Source organism: Heterodontus francisci, chromosome 27 (assembly GCF_036365525.1).
Source record: "Heterodontus francisci isolate sHetFra1 chromosome 27, sHetFra1.hap1, whole genome shotgun sequence".
Lineage (NCBI taxonomy): Eukaryota > Metazoa > Chordata > Chondrichthyes > Heterodontiformes > Heterodontidae > Heterodontus > Heterodontus francisci.
In genome coordinates this window covers 69,013,912-69,034,022 of record NC_090397.1, presented here as the reverse complement: position 1 = coordinate 69,034,022, position 20,111 = coordinate 69,013,912, and the positions used below count along the sequence as shown (strand labels likewise).

Here is a 20,111-nt window from a genome sequence, read left to right as displayed (position 1 = left end):
TGCTGAGAGCTGCTGGCCAATCAGAGGCCTACAGCTCTTTAACTGAACAGCGTTACTATGGAAGCAGTGACCGCTGCTGGTACTGAACTCACTGGAGGTGCTGGACCCAGACCACAAATGAGTCAGGGAGGGAGGGGTTTCGCGGGGTGGGGGTCATGGAAGAATTTCCCCCACCCCTGGAGCTGGCAAGCAACCCACATGGGTTTACTTGGCATGCTACCCATGCAGCGACAGGCCCGCCAGCCACTGGGCTAATAGCGGCTGTTCATGGGATGTCCTGCCCTGGACTTAATTTGGGTGGTGGTTGGAATGAGGCAGGATCCCACCCCCCCCCCCCCCCCCCCGCCACCACCATCCCGTCCAATTATATGCTCACCCTGGGGAGAGCATAAAATTCTCCCCATTGTCTTAAATTACACTTCCAGTAAACCATTCATGTGTGGCATAGGATGATGGCGACAGAGGAGTGTGTAATCCAGATTACTTCTGAGAAAGAAAAATACTCTTCACAAAAACAGTAGATGGTAACTGTACTCTGATCTTTACTACCAATGAAAAACATGTTCAAAATTGTATTCATGCAACATGTTTGATATTGCATATGCTCAGAATTTCAAATGTGAACATTTTAAGGTCAATTAATTGAACTCAAATCACCATTTTCTAAATTGAAACTAGACTTAAAATCGTCAATCATTTTAAATAAAAAATATATATTTTTCATAAGTTATTACTGACAACAATTTTCAGCAACAAGATCTGTTTATTGCTGCATGTCAATAGTGGAGGAATATATATCTAAATATACAAGAATGGCAGAAATTACCTTTTTAGAATCTGCATTACGGCTCAGTTTTGGTGCTGAAGGCGGTGATGTATCGAAAAACAGGATATCATCCCCTTCAGCAAAGCCTCTGCCCAGTTTAGGTGACTGTGGCGTTCCTACTAATTTCTGCTCCTTGGGAAATTCTGCTCCAACCCTGGGTGATGAGTGAGAGGACAACCCTCCAGACCCAAATGTGAGACTGTTGCTCCCACTTGTACTCTGCATAAACCTGCAAGAAGAAATGCTATCACAGTATATCTAACAGCTAGCTGTGTTTGGGACAGTACAGTATTAGTTGTCTAATGCAATAATCCATCACAGTCACACTAAATAATAAAATTTCACTAAAAATAGCTATTTTGAATCCAAGATTGGTGTTATTCACTTGGATGTGTTGAAATTCTTGAATTTACTGTAAACTTATCATAAAGTTCCTACTTTTAATTTGATAGGCCTGCCTAATCCAGAGCAACAATCTAGTTACACAATAAATTAATAATTTATATTCCCGTCTGACCAATGACCTGACAACATTACCTTTTTTCTAACTCTTCTGCTCTCCTCTTACGCGTTTCCAACATTTTATGTTTTTGCTGCTTTAACAGGTCAGAAGCAGATATTGACAGGATGGAAGGACCTGCATTGTTACTTGGTTCCCCTGAAAAATCAAGTAGCAATGAATGGTCACTGGCCAATGTATGTACCAACTGTATAAAGTTTTCTGAATCTTACAGTGCAAATTATCCTCCATTGGTATAAACACATAAATTGAAGTACATATTTTAATAAAATTCACAGGTTATACCATTACCAAGACTCTGTTGCCCCTATCCTAACTCGCACCAAGTCCCGTTCACATTTCAGCCCTGAGCTTGCTGAGCTACACTGACTCCCGATTGAGCTACACCTTGATTTTTAAAATCTCGCAAGTTTTAATGCACAGTAAACATATGGAGCTGACTTTTACCAGCCCCTTGAAGTTGTGGGTCGTGGCAGGGGGCCCGTAAAATGCTGCATATTACCAGCTGCAGGAAGGTCTTGGTGCGGCGCCCCCCCCCCCCCCACCTCCCCCCTGCTGCGGCCAAGGAGCGGGGCCTTCATTTCCCTAGTAAAATTCATGCAAGTAAATGTTAATGAACTTAGCTGGACCGGGCAGCCATCCCATGGCGATATTAAGGGCACCGGCCGCAACTCGCGCGCCTTTGGAACTCCATATGGAGTTCTGAGGTGAGACACTGGTGGGGAGGGGTAGGACTGAAATTATCAGGGTGGGAGGGGTGAAGGAGCGGTCAAAACCGCTCTGATTGGTTGCGGGGATGGTGGGAAGGGGTTTAGGGTCAAAGGGAATAAAGTTCGGGAGAGGGAAAGGTTGTGAGTGAGAACTCAGTTTGTTTGGGGGGGGGGACAGGGCAAAAATTAACTGTTTATTCATTGGGGGGGGGGGGGGGTGGTGGGAGAGGAGATTGCAGGTGTGAAGAGGTTTTTATTTCAATTTTTAAACGAACCTGTCCCTTTAAACATTTAAATTGCTTCTGAGGGCTGAAGCCCTTTAAAAATGGCGCCGGCGCCTGTGTGGTAGCGTTCGGGTCGGGGTCGCTCTTCTGGGTCTGGCACTCGGGCTCGGCTCGGGTCAGGTTGGGCACAGTGACAGCCAGGATGTCAAGGCGGGAAACACGCCACACTGGTCTGCAGTGAGCTATTCCAACCAAGGTCGAGCACAACCTCTTTAATGTAATCAACTTTATTCCGGTGGTCAGTTGGGTGCGGGAAAAAATGAAAGGACTCGGGCCGGGTCGGCTGTGCTTCTGTCGGACCCGAGCAGGCCTTTACCATGAAAACTCAATTCCATGGGACAGAGGGGAGTCCACTTTCTTCTGCCTTTCACTATCGGAAATTAAATGGCACTCGTAGCGAAATGCAAAGTTTAAGTCTTTATACCATTCCCCTGTTTTACTGGATTATTGATAGCTGAACTTGTGAGACAAAAGTTTGATTAAAAGAATACAAGTGGCAAGCTGACCTTTCATAGGCGCCTTGTTTAGGTGTTTCGTGAGGTTACGAGCTCCAACTGAGCGCATTTCCATTAAATCCTTAAAATCTTCTGAGCAACCCATCAATACCTTCCCGTTTGCCAATGCTGAAATTACACACAAAATCTATTAGTGACTGGTGACAATTCAGATACATTACTTTCCATTTGGAACATTATAAAACACTTTAATGTTCAGTGTTATTTTAAGACTTCAAAAGAATAAAACAGTTCCTCAAACTCTTGTGCACTTCCCAATTTCAGTTTTTAAATGCCTAACCTGGCCTCCTAATCTACTTCTGCCCTTCACTGGACTTTGAAAATTGAGCTGATTAATAGACTGAGACTGAAATTTGCTTGCATTACAACTGTATTGTTAGCACAAAGCACTTTGGCTTCATCCAGCACCAGGTGTTGTGCAAATGTAATTTAAATCTGGAGGCAGTCTCAATGGACAGTGAATCAAAGAGGAGTGAAGGAAGATGGAATCCATTTTGCCCAACACTGAATGCATTCTCAGTCTCATTCCTAGTTTTATCTATCCTTTTATTATAGGCAACGCAACATATAAGCCTTGATTAAATCTGGGCTGGGATAATTTTGACTATGGTGGGTGATGAGTGTCATTCAGGGCAATGTCCTCGTACAAGTACAATGTGTTTTTTCCTTCTACCCCACCTCCCTTCCCCAATTGACTTACTGGGGTATAGGAACTGTAGTTACTTTCCTTAAGGAATATAGCACACTAATGTATAATACAAGCAATGATCAACATTATGCACTGCATCTTAAAAAATCTGATATATCCTGCAAACAGATTTTTCTGGCTAGAGAATTTAAAAAAAACCAAAATATTTGTTCTCAGAACACAGGTCACTTTGGAAAGGCTGCATTTATTATTCACTCCTAGTTGAGAAAAAGACTTGTATTTATACAGCGCTTTTCACGATCTCAGGACATCCCAAAGTACTATATAGCCAAAAAAGTACTTTTGAAGTGTAGTGTTACGACCAGGTGAGAAAGGTGTCTAGGGGTCCCTCTCAGACTTCACCTGGTCTTACCATAACAGGGTTTTATTTTTAAACACACTGTGTTAGCTCCCCTTTGGTGAATCCTTATTCACTGCTTTTCAATTATAAGGCAAAGAAACCAGCACAAACAAGTTTTCTTAGGCTTAAAGAAGAAAAGTTTAAATTTATTAAACTTAAACTCTAATTCGGTTGACACCTACGGATACACGACTCGCCCACACTAGAATGCATACGCGATACATACATGCAAATAGAGACAGAAAAGAGCAGAAGAAAAAAATAAAGTGAAAAGTTTCAGGCAATATCTGAAGAGTTTTTGTTATGGTTCGTCAAGCTCACTGTAGAGTCCTTGATTGTAGGTAGATTTTGCTTTTCGTTGGGGCCCAATATTATTCTTAAACCTTGTTCACTGTAGGAGACTTTTCTCTCTTAGGGTTCATGTGTCTTCAGTGGATTCAGAGGCTTGTGAGAAAGAGATGGGAGCAGACAGGAGAGATCTTCTCAGTCCAGGAGCAAACAGTCTTTCTGAGTTCAAACTGTTTGTACAATTCAGAAAACCCCAGTCACGTGACTAACTGGTCTGACCACGTCTTGGATTGTATCACCTTAGCAGTCTCTGGAATGCTCTTCTTGCACACAATACCTGGTGATCAAGGTCCATTGTGGGTTGAATATGTCAGGGAATGGTCCATTGTGGGTTGAATATGTCAGGGAATGGTCCTTTGTTCTTCCAATCACTGTCTGTTAATATGCAAATGTCTTTTTCAGTCACAGCTGATCTGTTTAACAAGTACTTCTTTCACACCAGTAACAGTTTAAAATCAATGTTCATGACAAAATTAATGTGCCTCATTCTTGGCAGGTGGGTGTCTAGCATGACATGTAGTACTGTTGTAATGTAGGAAACATGACAGCCAATTCACGCACAGCAACTCCCACAAACGGCAATGTGATAAGGACCAGATAATCTGTTTTTTTCGTGATGCTTATTAAGGGATAAATATAGGCCAGGACACCAGGGATAACTCCCCTACTCTTCTTCAAAATTGTGCCATGGGATCTTTTACGTCCACCTGTGAGTGCAGATGGAGCTTCAGTTTAACGCCTCATCTGAAAAATGACACCTCAGTTGCTCTGAAAAGGTGGTGCTGGACCGTCTCCTTGAACTGATGTACTCCTCTACTTGTAATGATGATTCTCCCATGAAGGAGTTAAGACATGGTGTTTCCAGAAGGCTGGTTTTGTTGCACAAAAGGAGATTATCTCCTCTTGGACAAAAAACACTTCCTGCAACTTATTTTCCATTCCTAAATCTGGGAAGTCTACATTAGGTTCCTGTCTTCTAAGAATACTCTGCCCCCTTTCTCCAAGAATGCTAAGCCCCTTTATAGTCCCTCTTTGCACCACAAAAAACAATTCTGTCTCACATTACCGATCTTCTTCTGAGTTTCTCGAACAATATCATCTGCTCCTTTCACCACCATGTGCGTCAGGGTCGTCTGAACACTTTTGTTAGGACCCGATGCTCTACTGAAAGCAAAAACAAAATCAACTGTAGACATTGTTGGTTATTAACGAGATTAAAGCTATAAAGAGCATTTATGACCTTAAATGGCACTTAATTTTGCACTCGTCAGCGACAGATTTTCTTTTATTTATCCATTTGTCGATGGACAAACCAAAAAGAAAAAGTAAAAAACAACTCATCTTTACCTATTGGTTTCAAGCTGACTCAGTTGCAGGCAGGAAACATTTACTGTTAAAAACTTAATGAAATGCTAATGGATGGCTCCCACAATGACCCAGTGGTAAACAAACCCCTCAGTGTGGTACAGACTAAAGAGGCCAGAGGGTCCCAGTTTTAATCCCTGTGCTGAGCTGAGGTAGCTGCTCAAAGCTAGAGAATCTTTTGGGACATCACATTTAGCCTCAATGCTCCTCGGCTGCGAAGAGTCCCCAGTATTCATTGCTATTCAGTGACACTTCGTACCGCACATTGACGTTCAGCTAAGCTACAATGGCTTCCAATATTGAACAGCCTAACAGTCACCATCAAGGCTCACACAAGGACAGCTGCTGCCTGCTGTGAAATCATGCATCATGGTCTTCAGCACAGAAAAACACCTTTCCTCAGCCTGATATTCACATGAAGAAGCTTAAAACTTGAGAAGTGAACCTCTGTAACACATACTACACACAGGGCATGTTCCTGTTTCACAACATGCAACAGAAGGAATCCTGATATCATCATTGTGTACATCATGGTTTAACTGCAAGAATAGAGCAACTGATCATTCATCTCATTTTCTGTTTAGGGGTTTATAAAATAATGAAAGGACTGGATACAGTCCAATTTGTTCAGTCATTTGAGATTGTAGAATTAGAGGGCATACGAACATACGAATTAGGAGCAGGTCACTCAGCCCCTCGAGCCTGCTCCACCATTCAACAAGATCATGGCTGATCTGATTGCAACCTCAACTCCACATTCCTGCCTACCCCCAATAACCTTTCACTCCCTTGCTTATCAAGAATCTACTAAAAATATTCAAAGACTCTGCTTCCACCGCCTTTTGAGGAAGCGAGTTCCAAAGATTCACGACTCTCTGAGAGAAAAAAATTCTCATGTCTTAAATGGGTGACCTCTTATTTTTAAACAGTGACCCCCAGTTCTAGATTCTCTCACAAGAGGAAACATCCTTTTCACATCCACCCTGTCAAGACCTCTTAGAATCTTATATGTTTCAATCTTCCTCTTCTAAACTACAGTGGATACAAGCCTAGCCTGTCCAATTGTTCCTCATAAGACAATGCGCCCATTCCAGGTATTAGTCTAGTAAACCGTCTCTGAACTGCTTCCAATGCATTTACATCCTTCTATAAATAAGGAGACCAGTACTGTACACTGTACTCCAGATGTGGTCTCACCAGTGTTCTGTGTAACTGAAGCATAACCTCTCTATACTTTTGCATTCAATTCCCCTTGCAATAAATGATAACATTGTATTAGCTTTCTTAATTACTTGCTGTACCTACATATTAACCTTTTGTGATTCATGCACTAGGACACCCAGACCCCTCTGCATCTCTCACCATTTAGATAATGCTTTTTTATTCTTCCTGCCAAAATGGACATTTTCACATTTTCCCACAATATACTCCATTGGCCAGATCTTTGCCCACTCACTTAACCTATCTATACCCCTTTGTAGCCTCCTTATGTCTTCTTCACAACTTACTCTCCTACCTAACTTTGTGTCATCAGCAAATTTAGCAACCATATCTTTGGTCCCTTCATCCAAGTCATTTATATAAATTGTAAAAACATTGAGGCCCCAGCACTGATCCCTTTTGGCACACCACTCGTTACATCTTGCCAACCAGAAAATGACACATTTATGCCTACTCTCTGTTTCCTGTTAGCTAGCCAACCTGGGATGAAGTCCATCAGGACCCGGGGACTTGTTAACCCGCAGCTCCAACAATTTGTTCAGTACCACTTCCCTGGTGATAGTAATTTTATTGAGTTCCTCCCTCCCTTCCATTTCCTGATTTACAGCTATTTCTGGGATGTTACTTGTATCCTGGTGAAGACCGATGCAAAATCTCTGTTCAATTCATCTGCCATCTCCTTACTTTCCCTTATTAATTCCCAAGACTCAGTTTCTATAGGACCGACGCTCACTTTGTTAACTCTTTTCTTTTTAAAATATCTATAGAAACTCTTACTACCTGCTTTTATATTTCTAGCCGGCTTTCTCCCATACTCTAGTTTTTCCCTCCTTATTACTCTTTTAGTCATTGTTTTTTTATATTCAGTCCAATCTTCTGACCTGCCACCCATCTTTGTGCAATTATATGCTTTTTCTTTAAGTTTGATACTGTCTTTAACTGTTTTATTTAACCACGGATGGTGGGCCCTCCCCTTGGAATTTTTTCTTCTTAGAATGTAAAATTAAAATTAGTAGGTATAGTATTCAGATAAATACTATGTTTTCCTTTCCTCTGAGTCATGGTCCCCGGAACAGACTAAATGTAATAAGTATGGATAGTCCACAATCCTTTAAAAGGAAACTCGTCAACTTTCTAACTGAAGAGGCCAGTTACAAAGGGTAAGCTGTCCGTTAGCGACAATTATGAGGACTTAATGAGGTTCAACGGTCTCCAGGAGAGTTTCCAATTGTCTTAGGAAGTGAGAGAAGAATTTCCCAGTTGTTCCTCCCGTGGCTGCAACAACACCTTGCATTTCTATAGCCCCTTTAACATAGTAGACCGTCCCAAGGTGCTTTGTAGGAGCATTATCAAACAGAACTTGACACCAAGTCAGATAAGAAAATATTGCATGCCTTTTCCGTATCTTTTTGTGGGGAAATGGCTGGTTTGAGGAGTGGTATTAATTGTGTAAATGGCCGTACAGCATCTTGATGGGACAGGCTTGATGCTCTTTTCTCACCCTTTTTTTTTTAATGTATGTGTTTTCGCCACTGCAAACTGAAAACATTGCAGCACCAGGGTCAAGGTTGTCACGAAGCGGCTGCAGGACATCCTTCTCGGGGAGGGTGAACAGCCAAAGGTCGTGGTTCACATTAGTACCAATGACACAGGTAGAAAGAGGGATGGATGAGGTCTTGAAAGCAAATTTTAGGGAGTTAGGAAGGAAATTAGAAAGCAGGACCTCCAAAGCAGTAATTTCAGGATTATTCCCAGTGCCGCGAGCTAGCGAGCATAGGAATAGGAGGATTGATCAATTGAACAAGTGGCTGGAGAATTGGTGTAGGAGAAAGTGCATCAGATTTCTGAGGCATTGGGACCAATTCTGGAGCAGGTGGGACCTGTACATGATAGTAGGGCTACACCTTAACAGGACTGGAATTAATACCCTCCCAGGGAGATTTACTACTGCTGTTGGGGAAGGTTTAAACTACCTATCAGGGGGAAGGGAACCTGAGGAGTAGCTCAAATTGGAAGGAAGTAAAGCTGATAACAGGAAGTAGAAAAGTAGCAAGTGACATTAGAAGGCAGGTGAAACAAAGGCGAGCATCAACTAGGCTTAGAATGCAGAATAATGTCAAGAAGACAAGGTTAAGCGCACTCTACCTGAATGCACGCAGCATTTGCAACAAGGTAGATGATTTAAAGGCCCAAATAGAGGTAAATGGGTATGATCTAATTGCCGTAACGGAAATGTGGCTACAGGGTGACCAAGACTGGGAACTGAATTTTCAAGCAAATTCGACATTTAGGAAGGAAAGGCATAAAGGAAAAGGAAGTGATGTTGCGCTGATAATAAAGGATGGGATCAGTACATTAGTAAGGGAGGATCGCAGATCAGAATAACAAAATGTGGAATCTGTTTGGATGGAGCTAAGAAACAGCAAGGGGCAGTAAACATTGGTAGGAGTTGTTTATAGGGCACCAAAGAGCAGTGGTAGTGTGGGGTATGGTATTAATCAGGAGATTAGAGAAGCATATAGTATGGGTAATACAGTAATCACGGGTGACTTCAATCTGCATATAGACTGGGTATACCTAATGAGCACTAATGCTGTGGAGGACGGGTTTCTGGAGTGTATTAGTGATGGTTTTCTAGAGCAGTATGTTGAGGAACCGACTACAGAACAGGCTATTTTAGATCTAGTTTTATTTAATGAGAAAGGGCTAATTAATAATCTTGTAAAAGAACCTTTCGGGATGAGAGACCAAAATATGATATAATTTTACATTATGTTTGAAAGTGAGGCACTTCAATCTGAAGCCAGGGTGTTAAATTTGAACAAAGGAAACTATGAAGGTACGAGGGGCAAATTGGCTGAGGTGGATTGGGAAAATACATTAAAAGGTATGACAGTACATAGTAAATGAATATTTTTTAAAGAAATATTACATAGTTTACAGCAACTATACATTCCTTCAAGGCACAAAAACCCCAAAATAAAGGCAGTCAACCGTGGATAACAAAGGAAGTTAAGGATTGTATAAGATTAAAAGAAAATGCCTATAATGTTGCCAGAAGTGGTAGTAAACCTGAGGATTGGGAGGATTTAGAATACCGTAAAGGAGGACGAAGAAACTGATAAAGAAAGAGAATAGAATATAAATGTAAGCTAGCAAAAAATATAAAAATGGACTGTAAAAGCTTCTACAGGTACATAAAAAGGAAACGTTTGGCTAAGACAAATGTGGGTCTATTACAGGCAGTCAGGAGAATTTATAATAGGGAATAGAGAAATGGCAGAGAAGCTAAATGCTTACTTTGTGTCTGTCTTCACTGAGGAAGATACAAGAAATGTCCCAGAATTAGAGGGACAAGGGATCAGGGTGAATGAGGAATTAAAGGAAATTAGTATTAGTAAGAAGGTTGTACTAGAGAAATTAATGGGGCTGAAGGTTGATCCCCAGGATCTGATATTCTACATCCCAGAGTGTTGAAAGAGATAGCTATGGAGATAATGGATGTATTGGTGATCATCTTCCAAAATTCTATAGTTTCTAGAGTGGTTCCTGCAGATTGGAGTGTCGCAAATGTCACCCCATTATTTAAGAAGGGAGGGAGAGAGAAAACAGGGAATTACAGACCTGTTAGCCTTACACCAATCATTGGGAAAATGCTAGAATCTATTCTAAAAGATGTGATAAATAGACACTTGGATAATAATGATCTGATTGGGTATAGTCAACATGGATTTATGAATGGAAATCATGCTTGGTGAACCTGTTGGAGTTTTTTGAGAATGTTGCTAACAGAATTGATAAAGGAGAGTTGGTGGACGTGGTATACTTGGATTTTCAGAAGGCTTCTGATAAAGACCCCCACAGGAGGTTCGTTAGCAAAATTAAAGCACATGGGATAGGAGGTAATATACTGGCATGGATTAAGGATTGGTTAAAGGCAGAAAGCAGAGAGTAGGAATAAACGGGTCATGCTTGCACTGGCAGACTGTGACTAGTGGGGTACCACAAGGATCAGTACTTAGGCCCCAGCTATTCACAATATATATCAATGATTTGGATGTGCCAAACGTCGTATTTTAAAGTTCGCAGATGAAACAAAACTAGATGGGAATGTGTGTTGTGAGGAAGATGCAAAGTGGCTTCAAGAGGATTTAGACAGACTGAGTGAGTGGGCAAGAACATGGCAGATGGAATATAAAGTGGAAAAATGTGAGGTTATCCACTTTGGTAGGAGGAACAAATGTGCAGAGTATTTCTTAAATGATAAGAGATTAGAAAGTGTAGATGTACAAAGGGACCTGGGTGTCGTTGTCAATAAGTCACTGAAAGCTAACATGCAGGTGCAGCAAGCAATTAGGAAGGCTAATGGTATGTTAGCCTTTATTGCAAGAGGATTTGAGTACAGGAGCAGTGAAGTCTTGCTTTAATTGTATAGAACCTTGGTTAGACTGCACCTGGAGTACTGTGTCCAGTTTTGGTCCCCTTACCTTAGGAAGGATATTATTGCCATAGAGGGAGTGCAACGAAGTTTCACCAGACTTGTTCCTGGGAAGGCAGAACTGTCCTATGAAGAGAGATTGGGGAAACTGGGTCTGTATTCTCTAGAGTTTTGAAGAAGAGAGGTGATTTCATTGAAACCTACAAAATACTGAAAGGGTAGATGCAGGTAAGATGTTTCCCCTGGTTGGGGAATCTAGAACCAGCAGACACAATTTCAAAATAAGGGGGAAGCCACTTAAGACAGAGATGAGGAGAAATTTCTTTATTCAGAGGGTTGTGAATCTTTGGAATTCTCTACCCCAGAGGGCTATGGAAGCTCAGTCATTGAGCATGTTTAAAGCAGAGATTGACAGATTTCTAAATACAAATTACATAAGGGGATATGAGGATAGTGTGGGGGAAAAGGCATTGTAGTAGATGATCAGCCATGATCATATTGAATGGCGGGGCAGGCTCGATGGGCTAAATGGCCTACTCCTGCTCCTATGTTCCAGGTAGCAGTAGATTCACCCTGTGTATGAAGAATAGCTCATGCTACATTAATCTAGTTTAATAATTTATCCAGGGAAAGATAAATCATAGTTCAAACAAATATTCCATTTAGTAATCAACAATACTGTGCTAAGTAGTTTCTTACACTGAGGCTGCATATGATGCTGATGACACTCCTCCATAGTGGAACCCTTGCTGGCAGAGCCTCTCTTTCAGACTGCCACCCTTGCCACGCATTTTATTTGGAACATGGCCAGAGAAGCTGGATTGCAAGTCAGCTCGCTTGGCACTAAGCTTTTTGTACTGGGCTTTGACATGGTACTCACAGTATTCACAGTCCATCTGAAAACAAAGGAGGAACATAAAAAGTTAGTGTAAAAAGGGGAAGTGCAAGCTTAGCATATTTCAATACCAGCTAATGATCCAATTAAAGTAATAGAGATGAAAATCTGCAACTAGAAATCGGGAACCAGCATTGCTTGTTTAAATTCCCTCATTCTAAGTCTGCTTCAAAATGCAGTCCTTGTGAAATCTGTAAATTCTAACAACCAACACGAAATAGAGGCATCCGTTGGCATAAGGTAAGGTCTAAAATACTTTCCCACTTTCAGTACAGGAAATACTAAACAGTTCCATTCATATCTTGCTTACGATTACCTTTCTTCCGACGAATGTAAATCCTTCCCCCTACTGTACACTAGATTTACAAAAGCTGAGTCAGTTCAACCCAACAACTAAGGATAAAAATCAAAACTTCTTCAGCTCAAATGAGTCAACAATCACAACTGTGAAAAGTTCCATTTTAAAAACAATAGACAAATTTATATCGTGCCTTTCACAACCATAGGATGTCCCAAGGTGCTCCACAGCAAATGAAGTACAAGTATTTAGTTACTGTTGTAATGTAGGAAGCACAGCAGCCAATTTGCGCACAGCAAGCTCCCACAAACAGCAATGTGACAATGACCAAATAATCTGTTTTTGCGATGTTGATTGAGGGATAAATATTGGCGAGGACACTTCCCTGCTCTTCAAAATAGTGCCATGGGATCTTTTACGCCACCTCACAGGGAAGACAGGGCCTTGGTTTAATGTCACATCTGAAAGATGGCACCTGCAATAATGCAGCACTCCCTCAGTACTGCACTGAAATGTTAAGCGTAGATTTTTGCGCTCAAGTGCTCGAGTGGGACTTGAACCCACAAACTTTAACTCAGGAGGTAAGAGTGCCACCAACCATGGCTGACACTTTAGGACAAGTTAGTATTTCATTAAAATGTATATGATTGTTTGCCAAATATAAACATAGAAAATATCCAACCATCGGCCCCATCTAGCATTAATATGTGTTTAAATGTTTTGCAATAGCATACTGTAACATGTTTACAAAAGAGGCAATTGCTGGCAATGATAAAGCACTACAAAATGACATTTATTCCTGAATTGCTACATGTCTAGTTTTAAAGCTAGCATATTTATTATTGAGACTTGCCCCTCCCTATTTCTGTAATCTCCTCCTGCCGTACAACCCTCCCAGATATCTGCACTCATCTAATTCTGGCTTCTTTTAATCGCTCCCCCTTTGGTGGCTGTGCTTTCAGTTGCCTAGACCCAAAGCTCAGGAATTCCCTCCCTACACTTCTTCGCCTCGCTACCTCGCTTTCCTCCTTTAAGACACTCCTTAAAAATCTACCTTTTGATCAAGCTTTTGGTTTTCTGCCCCAATATCTCCTTATGTGGCACAGTGTCACATTTTGTTTTATAATGCTCCTGTGAAGCACCTTGGGATGTTTTATTACATTAAAGCTTAAAGACTAAAGGTGTTTTATAAATATAAGCTGTTGTTGAGTGGAGGTGTTATGTAAATATACTGCCATTGATAACTGACTGAATGACAGGAATGGCCTTTGGAAAGTGGATACAAGAACTGAGAAAACTTGGTATCACATCATTGAGACCATAATAGTGCAATCGCAACCAATTCAATTTCAGATTAACTTCTTTTGCACTAGCTTTTCTAATCTATTGCCTGGACTGAGTTTTACTATACTGTAACATTCAAATTTTTCATTTTCAAAATCCTGATTAGAACTGTGGACTGCCTAGAGTAGTTATCCTATTTCCACACAAACAAATACACATTTATAAGTGCTCAAAAGTATAAATACATCAGATAAAACCAGTATTCAGATCCAGTCTTGCTAAATAATACTTTTGCTGTGCCTCTTACATGTGGGTAGGCAATTATAAGACTAGTCAAAAACACATAGAAGCATCAACAGTTCCTGTTGCAGCCCAGATTGTCACAAAAAGTACTACCTCCACCTATCTGGTTAACTTCAACTCAAATAAAATGAGTAACTACATCACTGGAACATTGCAAATTTCTTCCGCTCTTCACCACAGGTCCATTGGAATGAAAGACACTTTGATATAGAGACCAGAGAAACTACTCCAAATGAAAACTGGCTGTGTATTTAGGCATTAATGTAATTTATTGACCAGCCACTTTCTTTTGCTAAAAACGGACTCACCAAGTTTACTACATGGGTGCAGGGATCGCCATTCTTCTTTCTAGCTCGGCAGGTTCCCATGTCCAAGGCTTCACCCATGATCAGGATCTTCTGTGGGTGATCGACGGATAGAGAAACCTGCATCACAGAACAGGAATAGGTGAAGTAACTGAAGTATACTTGAGCTGCATAAATTATCACAGCCACTCACAAATTACTATGTTACTAAGCCCCCTGATGGCGTGACCAAACAAAATAATCTTACAGTCACAACAGAAATGGGGAAAATTCTACAAACTTAACGCCTGCAGTTCCCTTCAGTCCCATTGGTGTCACATTTAAAATATCAACACTGCTGTATACCTCTCAAACAAATACCAAAAGATAATGTCTCTTATAAAAAAAATCAGATTCAAAGGCTAAAATCTATAGCAAAAAGGCAGAATCTCCTAGCACACTAAGTTTATTTCACTGAGGAAATTTCTATTCACCTACCTTATCCGATCCATCCCTGGGTTTCATAGGATTGGCATTCAGTAGCCCAACAACTGTTCCTGTCTCTGTTTTCCAATGCTCTTTGTGGACATTCCCAAAGAGGAAGAGGGACAAATTCAAGTTGCTGCTACGCAGGTCACTTAAATTCCATATACTGAATGTTTTACCCTGTAACAATAGACATCCTAATTCAAATTTATTGAAAAAAATGAAACCTCAGGTCTATGGAAGCTAGTTACAAAGGCAAAAAATATATATTGGGTGGTGCAGTGGCTTAAATACTGGTCTATCACCTCAGGGACTGGTGCATGATCCTGTGTGAAGTCCAGCTTAGACAGTTTCAATTCAGTTCCTCCTGGGCATGAGTCCATACTACAAAACTAGCACCAACTGGTAATCTTAGCTGGACAGACTAGAGAAATTACAGTTATAGGAAACAGAAAAATCTCTCACTATTTCTAAGGATGAGATTCTAAGGTTGTGGCTAAGACACTCTGTAGCTGGCTGCACTATATCTGACCTGGGAGTGCTCAATGTTAAAAAGAAGAAAAAGATTTGCATGCCTTTCACGACCTTAAGACGTCCCAAAGCGCTTCAGAGATGGTGAAATACTTTTGAAGTGTAGTCACTGTGGCAATGTACAAAATGTGGCAGACAGCAAGCTCCCACAAATAGCAACGTGATAATGACCAGATAATCCGTTTTTAGCGATGCTCGTTGGGGAGAAATATTGGACAGAACACTGAAGAAAATTCCCTCTGCTCTTCTTCAAAACAGTGACATGGGATCTTTTACGTCCACCTGAGAGAACATCTGGAAGATGGCACCTCCAACAGTACAGCACTCCCACAGCACTGCACCGAGGCGCCAGACTAGATTATGTGAAGTCCCTGTTGACAATTGATGACAAAAGCAATTGATAGATACATGAAGAGGAGGATGACAGAGCCGTGGGGAGAGCAAGGCAATGGGGATAATTTTGAATTGCGAAGAGTTAACAGATAAAAAGGGCTGAATGGCTTCAGTCACTGCTCTAAACTTTTATGGTTTAAGTGAGGAAGGACTTGTAACTCATGAGCAAAAAGGTCATAAAAAAGATGTAAATACCTTCCTAAGTTGTAGAATAACTAGTTATTATCCCATTCCACACGACACCAAACTGAGATAACTGGTGCAAACAATACATTTTAAAACCTAGTTCTTTTTCCTTAACCAATTTCCCCCTCTCTATCCTTAAGTCAGTGGGGTGCACTTTCACAGGTGGCACTCACTCTTCAATATTCGGACAAATGACCATTATTTGCCTAATCATCACCTAACTTTGCCTTGCATCCATATCACTTTTGTCATTTAGTCACTCCTACCCTCTTCCCACCTTTTTGTTCATTTTCTGAACCCCCTCCCCACTCGACTTTTCCCTGGCTCTGTACTTGCTTAAACACTGTTCATCTTCCAGTTTTGATGAAAGGTCATCAACTTGTAACGTTAACTCCGTTTCTCTCGCCGCAGATGCCGGCTGACCTACTGAGTGTTTCCAGCATTTTCAATTTTAATTGACTATTATTTATGAGAACTATCAGAGTGAGCAGCTGCAAGCCATTCCACTGTGGGATAATTTGCAACCAAGCCCAACCCTAGCTTCGAGCACTGTTCACACGCACACATCCAGGAGTTGCCAGACAGTAGGTAAAAGTGATAACCTCAGCCGATTATCCCCTAATGCAGGGTGTTGAATCAAACTGTCGTGCTCTACTGCAGCTCGGGCTGAGATCAGTTAACTCAAGATTTTAATCTTTTAGATTTGGAGTTCCCTTCACTGATTAAGATTTAAACAGAAGAGTTATGCTTAATGAAATCAATCTACATTGATAATATGTAAGCAAATCACAGAAAGCTAGAAATATCTCCAAATACTGAATCATCAGATATTGCACATACATTGTTAGAGCTCTGTGGTGTAATTTTCCTGATGACGACGGCAAATGTAACCCAGTCTGTGTCCTCCAGTTTTTCATTTGCAAGTTTTGAACGCAACTGAGAAAGCCGAATCAATTTTCGGCCGTGCATCTTTCTCTCCATCTCCGTTGATGAAACTATAGGGTTTCTGGTGGGAGAAAAGCATTTTCAGTTTGACTGTAATTCTCAATGACTTGATTTATTTAATTGTAACATGTAAGTAAAGGTTACAATAACCAAGACTTTTTGATACATCACTAGAGACATTTGGAACCCCTTTTCTCCTTCAATTGGAATGGACACAGACATCTCCACAGTCAGCATCAATTTTGAATTGTGATCAATGTAATGATGGTGCATTTCTGCTGCTTTACTCTCCCTGCCAGCCTCCTTTCATTACGTCAACTACACATCAGTACTAATTTGTTGAATGTAAAGTTAAGTGAAATGTTGAGGATGTGAAAACGCACTGTATAAATGCAAGCTCTTTCTTTTAGTGGATAGTGCTCCATCTAGTGACTATGTGAAGGACTGGCAAAACACATTTAATAAACAAAACTAACAATCCAAATTAACACTCAATCTTCTAGATTGGGAAGTAAAACAGAAAATACTGGAAACACTCAGCTGGTCAGTCAGAACCTGTGGAGAACAGATGCTGACTCAGTGGCTGCATGTTTCCAGCATTTTCTGTTTTTGTTTCAGATGTCCAGTATCTGCTGATTTTTCTTTTTAGATGGGTTGTTCAACCCAAAACCCCTAAAGTGATTGGGTCATTTCAAGTTTTCTACAATGGAAGTTCTATTATTTGCATTCTAATTGTCCAACTTCCCAATTAGCCACCAAGTTTTCACCAGATAAAGCTTTGTGCCAGATGTCGCCTTGGACCATTCTCCCCTATCTGACATAATTCAAGCAGCTCAAAACTAAAATTCAATTCAGATTATTTATATTGTACTTGTGTTTATTTTAACACCCAAGTTATTGTTGGACCACGCAGGTAAGAACAACAGTGGGGCACTTTCAAATCATCAGATTACAGCAGATTATAGGAGTTCCACAATAATGATAAAATTGGATATCTGCTTTACAGAGCAATATTTTTGTAATAGGGGCTTTCCTTTAAAAGAAGAATTGTCTGTTTTCTCTCAGATCAGTTAGTGTACTTACTCTCCCCACAACCCTCCTTAGATGAGGTGCCACTCCCTTGATGGCTCACAAAGAGGCATGCTTCTGGGAATCATTCACCCTCAAAAACCCGGAGATGCTGCTGTCAGTTATTTAACTCATTGAGCTTGCAGGGTAATCTACTACAGTATGCACCAGTGCCTAAATTAGTGAGTGAGGATATGAAACTTAAAGGCCAAAATGTGGATTTTAATACTCACAGAGACATTCAGGATTATTCACTAATTGCCCTCTTAAATTAATTGTGGAAAGAATTGCTTTTAATTGCAAGAAAAGATTTGTATTTTAAGATTCCATTGCACTTTACTCTTAAAAGCGCACACAGGCAATAAAAATGTTGGAAAAAATAGGTAAACAATCCAAGTATATTAGCTATATTGTCAGGTTACCACAAAACACATAGAGTCAAACATAACTAGCTAAGAAACTGGAGTAATTTTTCAGCAGCAGAGAAACCTAATTGAAGAAATACTGATATTTAATATTTCAAAAAAGAAACACATTGTACAGAATCAATTATTGTACCTCAGCCTCAAGCCAGAGAATTTATCCACAGTTATGTCAGAACTCGCAACCCTCGAGGTTCCCGGCTGTTCATGATCTCTTGCCATTGCAGGAAGTTTCTGATGTATTGTACTAGGTTTGTTGCTGGTTTTCAGAGGCTGAAGTAGCTGCCTACTTCCAGTTTGTGTAGGGGTGGGACTTTTTCTCTCTGTCCAAGTGACTAAAACAAAAATACATTTCACAAAATGCAATTATACTGGTCTCCTGCTATTAAACAGATAAAACAGTAACACAACATATATTACTTCTGAAGTGAACTGCTCAAGTCTCAAAGGCATCCACTCTTTCCAATCGTAACTTTGACAGTGAGGGTTCAGCACCCCCTCCACCACAACAGGGTTTCTTGTACTGGAGTTTCCCCTTCAAGAGGGCGTGTGCCCCTCTCACCACCTCAACAGAATTTGCTTCTACCCTCAAAAGGCTCTTTATCCACCCTCATCAAGAGGGTCTCTCTCACTCTGTCCCTCCTCTGACCAAAATAGACTGCCCCTCTCTCTCAGTTTTCCACAGGTTTGCAAGAAGTTCTTGCTTTCTCTTTTTCCCCTTCCCAAAAAGAGATACATGTTTTTGATCTCTATTTCATAGGCTGCAGCATGGCTGAAATATAGACCTAGATTTTTTCCAGGGGACAGGTGCATCAATGGAGTGAAGACTAACTACATTACCTGATTGCATTTAAATGACATGTTACATTTTTATATTGGACAATCCTAAGTATTATACTTGTATTGCACGAAATAGTATCTGTACAACAGATGAAATGTTAAATGCACAGTTATGCAGTAAACATCAAATACTATAGTGAATACTCCATATACCATTTATTACATACAATACTGTACTGAACAGGTCTATGCAGTACAACACTAAACATTATATATAGCACTATATTAAACAGTACTATACAAATTCATATCTATATGAATAGATATTCCTATCCTGAGTGGTGTGAAACAGGGCTGTGTTCTCGCACCCACACTTTTTGGGATTTTCTTCTCCCTGCTGCTTTCACATGCGTTCAAATCCTCTGAAGAAGGAATTTTCCTCCACACAAGATCAGGGGGCAGGTTGTTCAACCTTGCCCGTCTAAGAGCGAAGTCCAAAGTACGGAAAGTCCTCATCAGAGAACTCCTCTTTGCTGACGATGCTGCTTTAACATCTCACACTGAAGAATGCCTGCAGAGTCTCATCGACAGGTTTGCGTCTGCCTGCAATGAATTTGGCCTAACCATCAGCCTCAAGAAAACGAACATCATGGGGCAGGATGTCAGAAATGCTCCATCCATCAATATTGGCGACCACGCTCTGGAAGTGGTTCAAGAGTTCACCTACCTAGGCTCAACTATCACCAGTAACCTGTCTCTAGATGCAGAAATCAACAAGCGCATGGGTAAGGCTTCCACTGCTATGTCCAGACTGGCCAACAGAGTGTGGGAAAATGGCGCACTGACACGGAACACAAAAGTCCGAGTGTATCAGGCCTGTGTCCTCAGTACCTTGCTCTACGGCAGCGAGGCCTGGACAACGTATGCCAGCCAAGAGCGACGTCTCAATTCATTCCATCT

The 20,111-nt window shown here is 40.9% G+C and overlaps 1 protein-coding gene across 3 annotated transcripts in view; it reads right to left on the bottom strand.

Moving 5' to 3' along the window:
- mcm10 (minichromosome maintenance 10 replication initiation factor) overlaps positions 1-20,111 on the bottom strand; it is a 60,990-nt gene that overhangs the window by 28,160 nt on the left and 12,719 nt on the right. For 2 of the 3 annotated variants that reach the window (XM_068059555.1, XM_068059557.1), the window contains exons 6-14: positions 18,508-18,706; positions 16,777-16,942; positions 14,839-15,006; positions 14,365-14,481; positions 11,976-12,172; positions 5,319-5,416; positions 2,847-2,963; positions 1,364-1,484; positions 827-1,055 (exon numbers count right to left, since the gene is read on the bottom strand). In XM_068059555.1, the coding sequence (XP_067915656.1) occupies positions 827-1,055; positions 1,364-1,484; positions 2,847-2,963; positions 5,319-5,416; positions 11,976-12,172; positions 14,365-14,481; positions 14,839-15,006; positions 16,777-16,942; positions 18,508-18,706 (1,412 nt within the window). The remainder of the gene's footprint in view (positions 1-826; positions 1,056-1,363; positions 1,485-2,846; positions 2,964-5,318; positions 5,417-11,975; positions 12,173-14,364; positions 14,482-14,838; positions 15,007-16,776; positions 16,943-18,507; positions 18,707-20,111) is intronic. The other variant, XM_068059556.1, reaches the window with a different exon arrangement.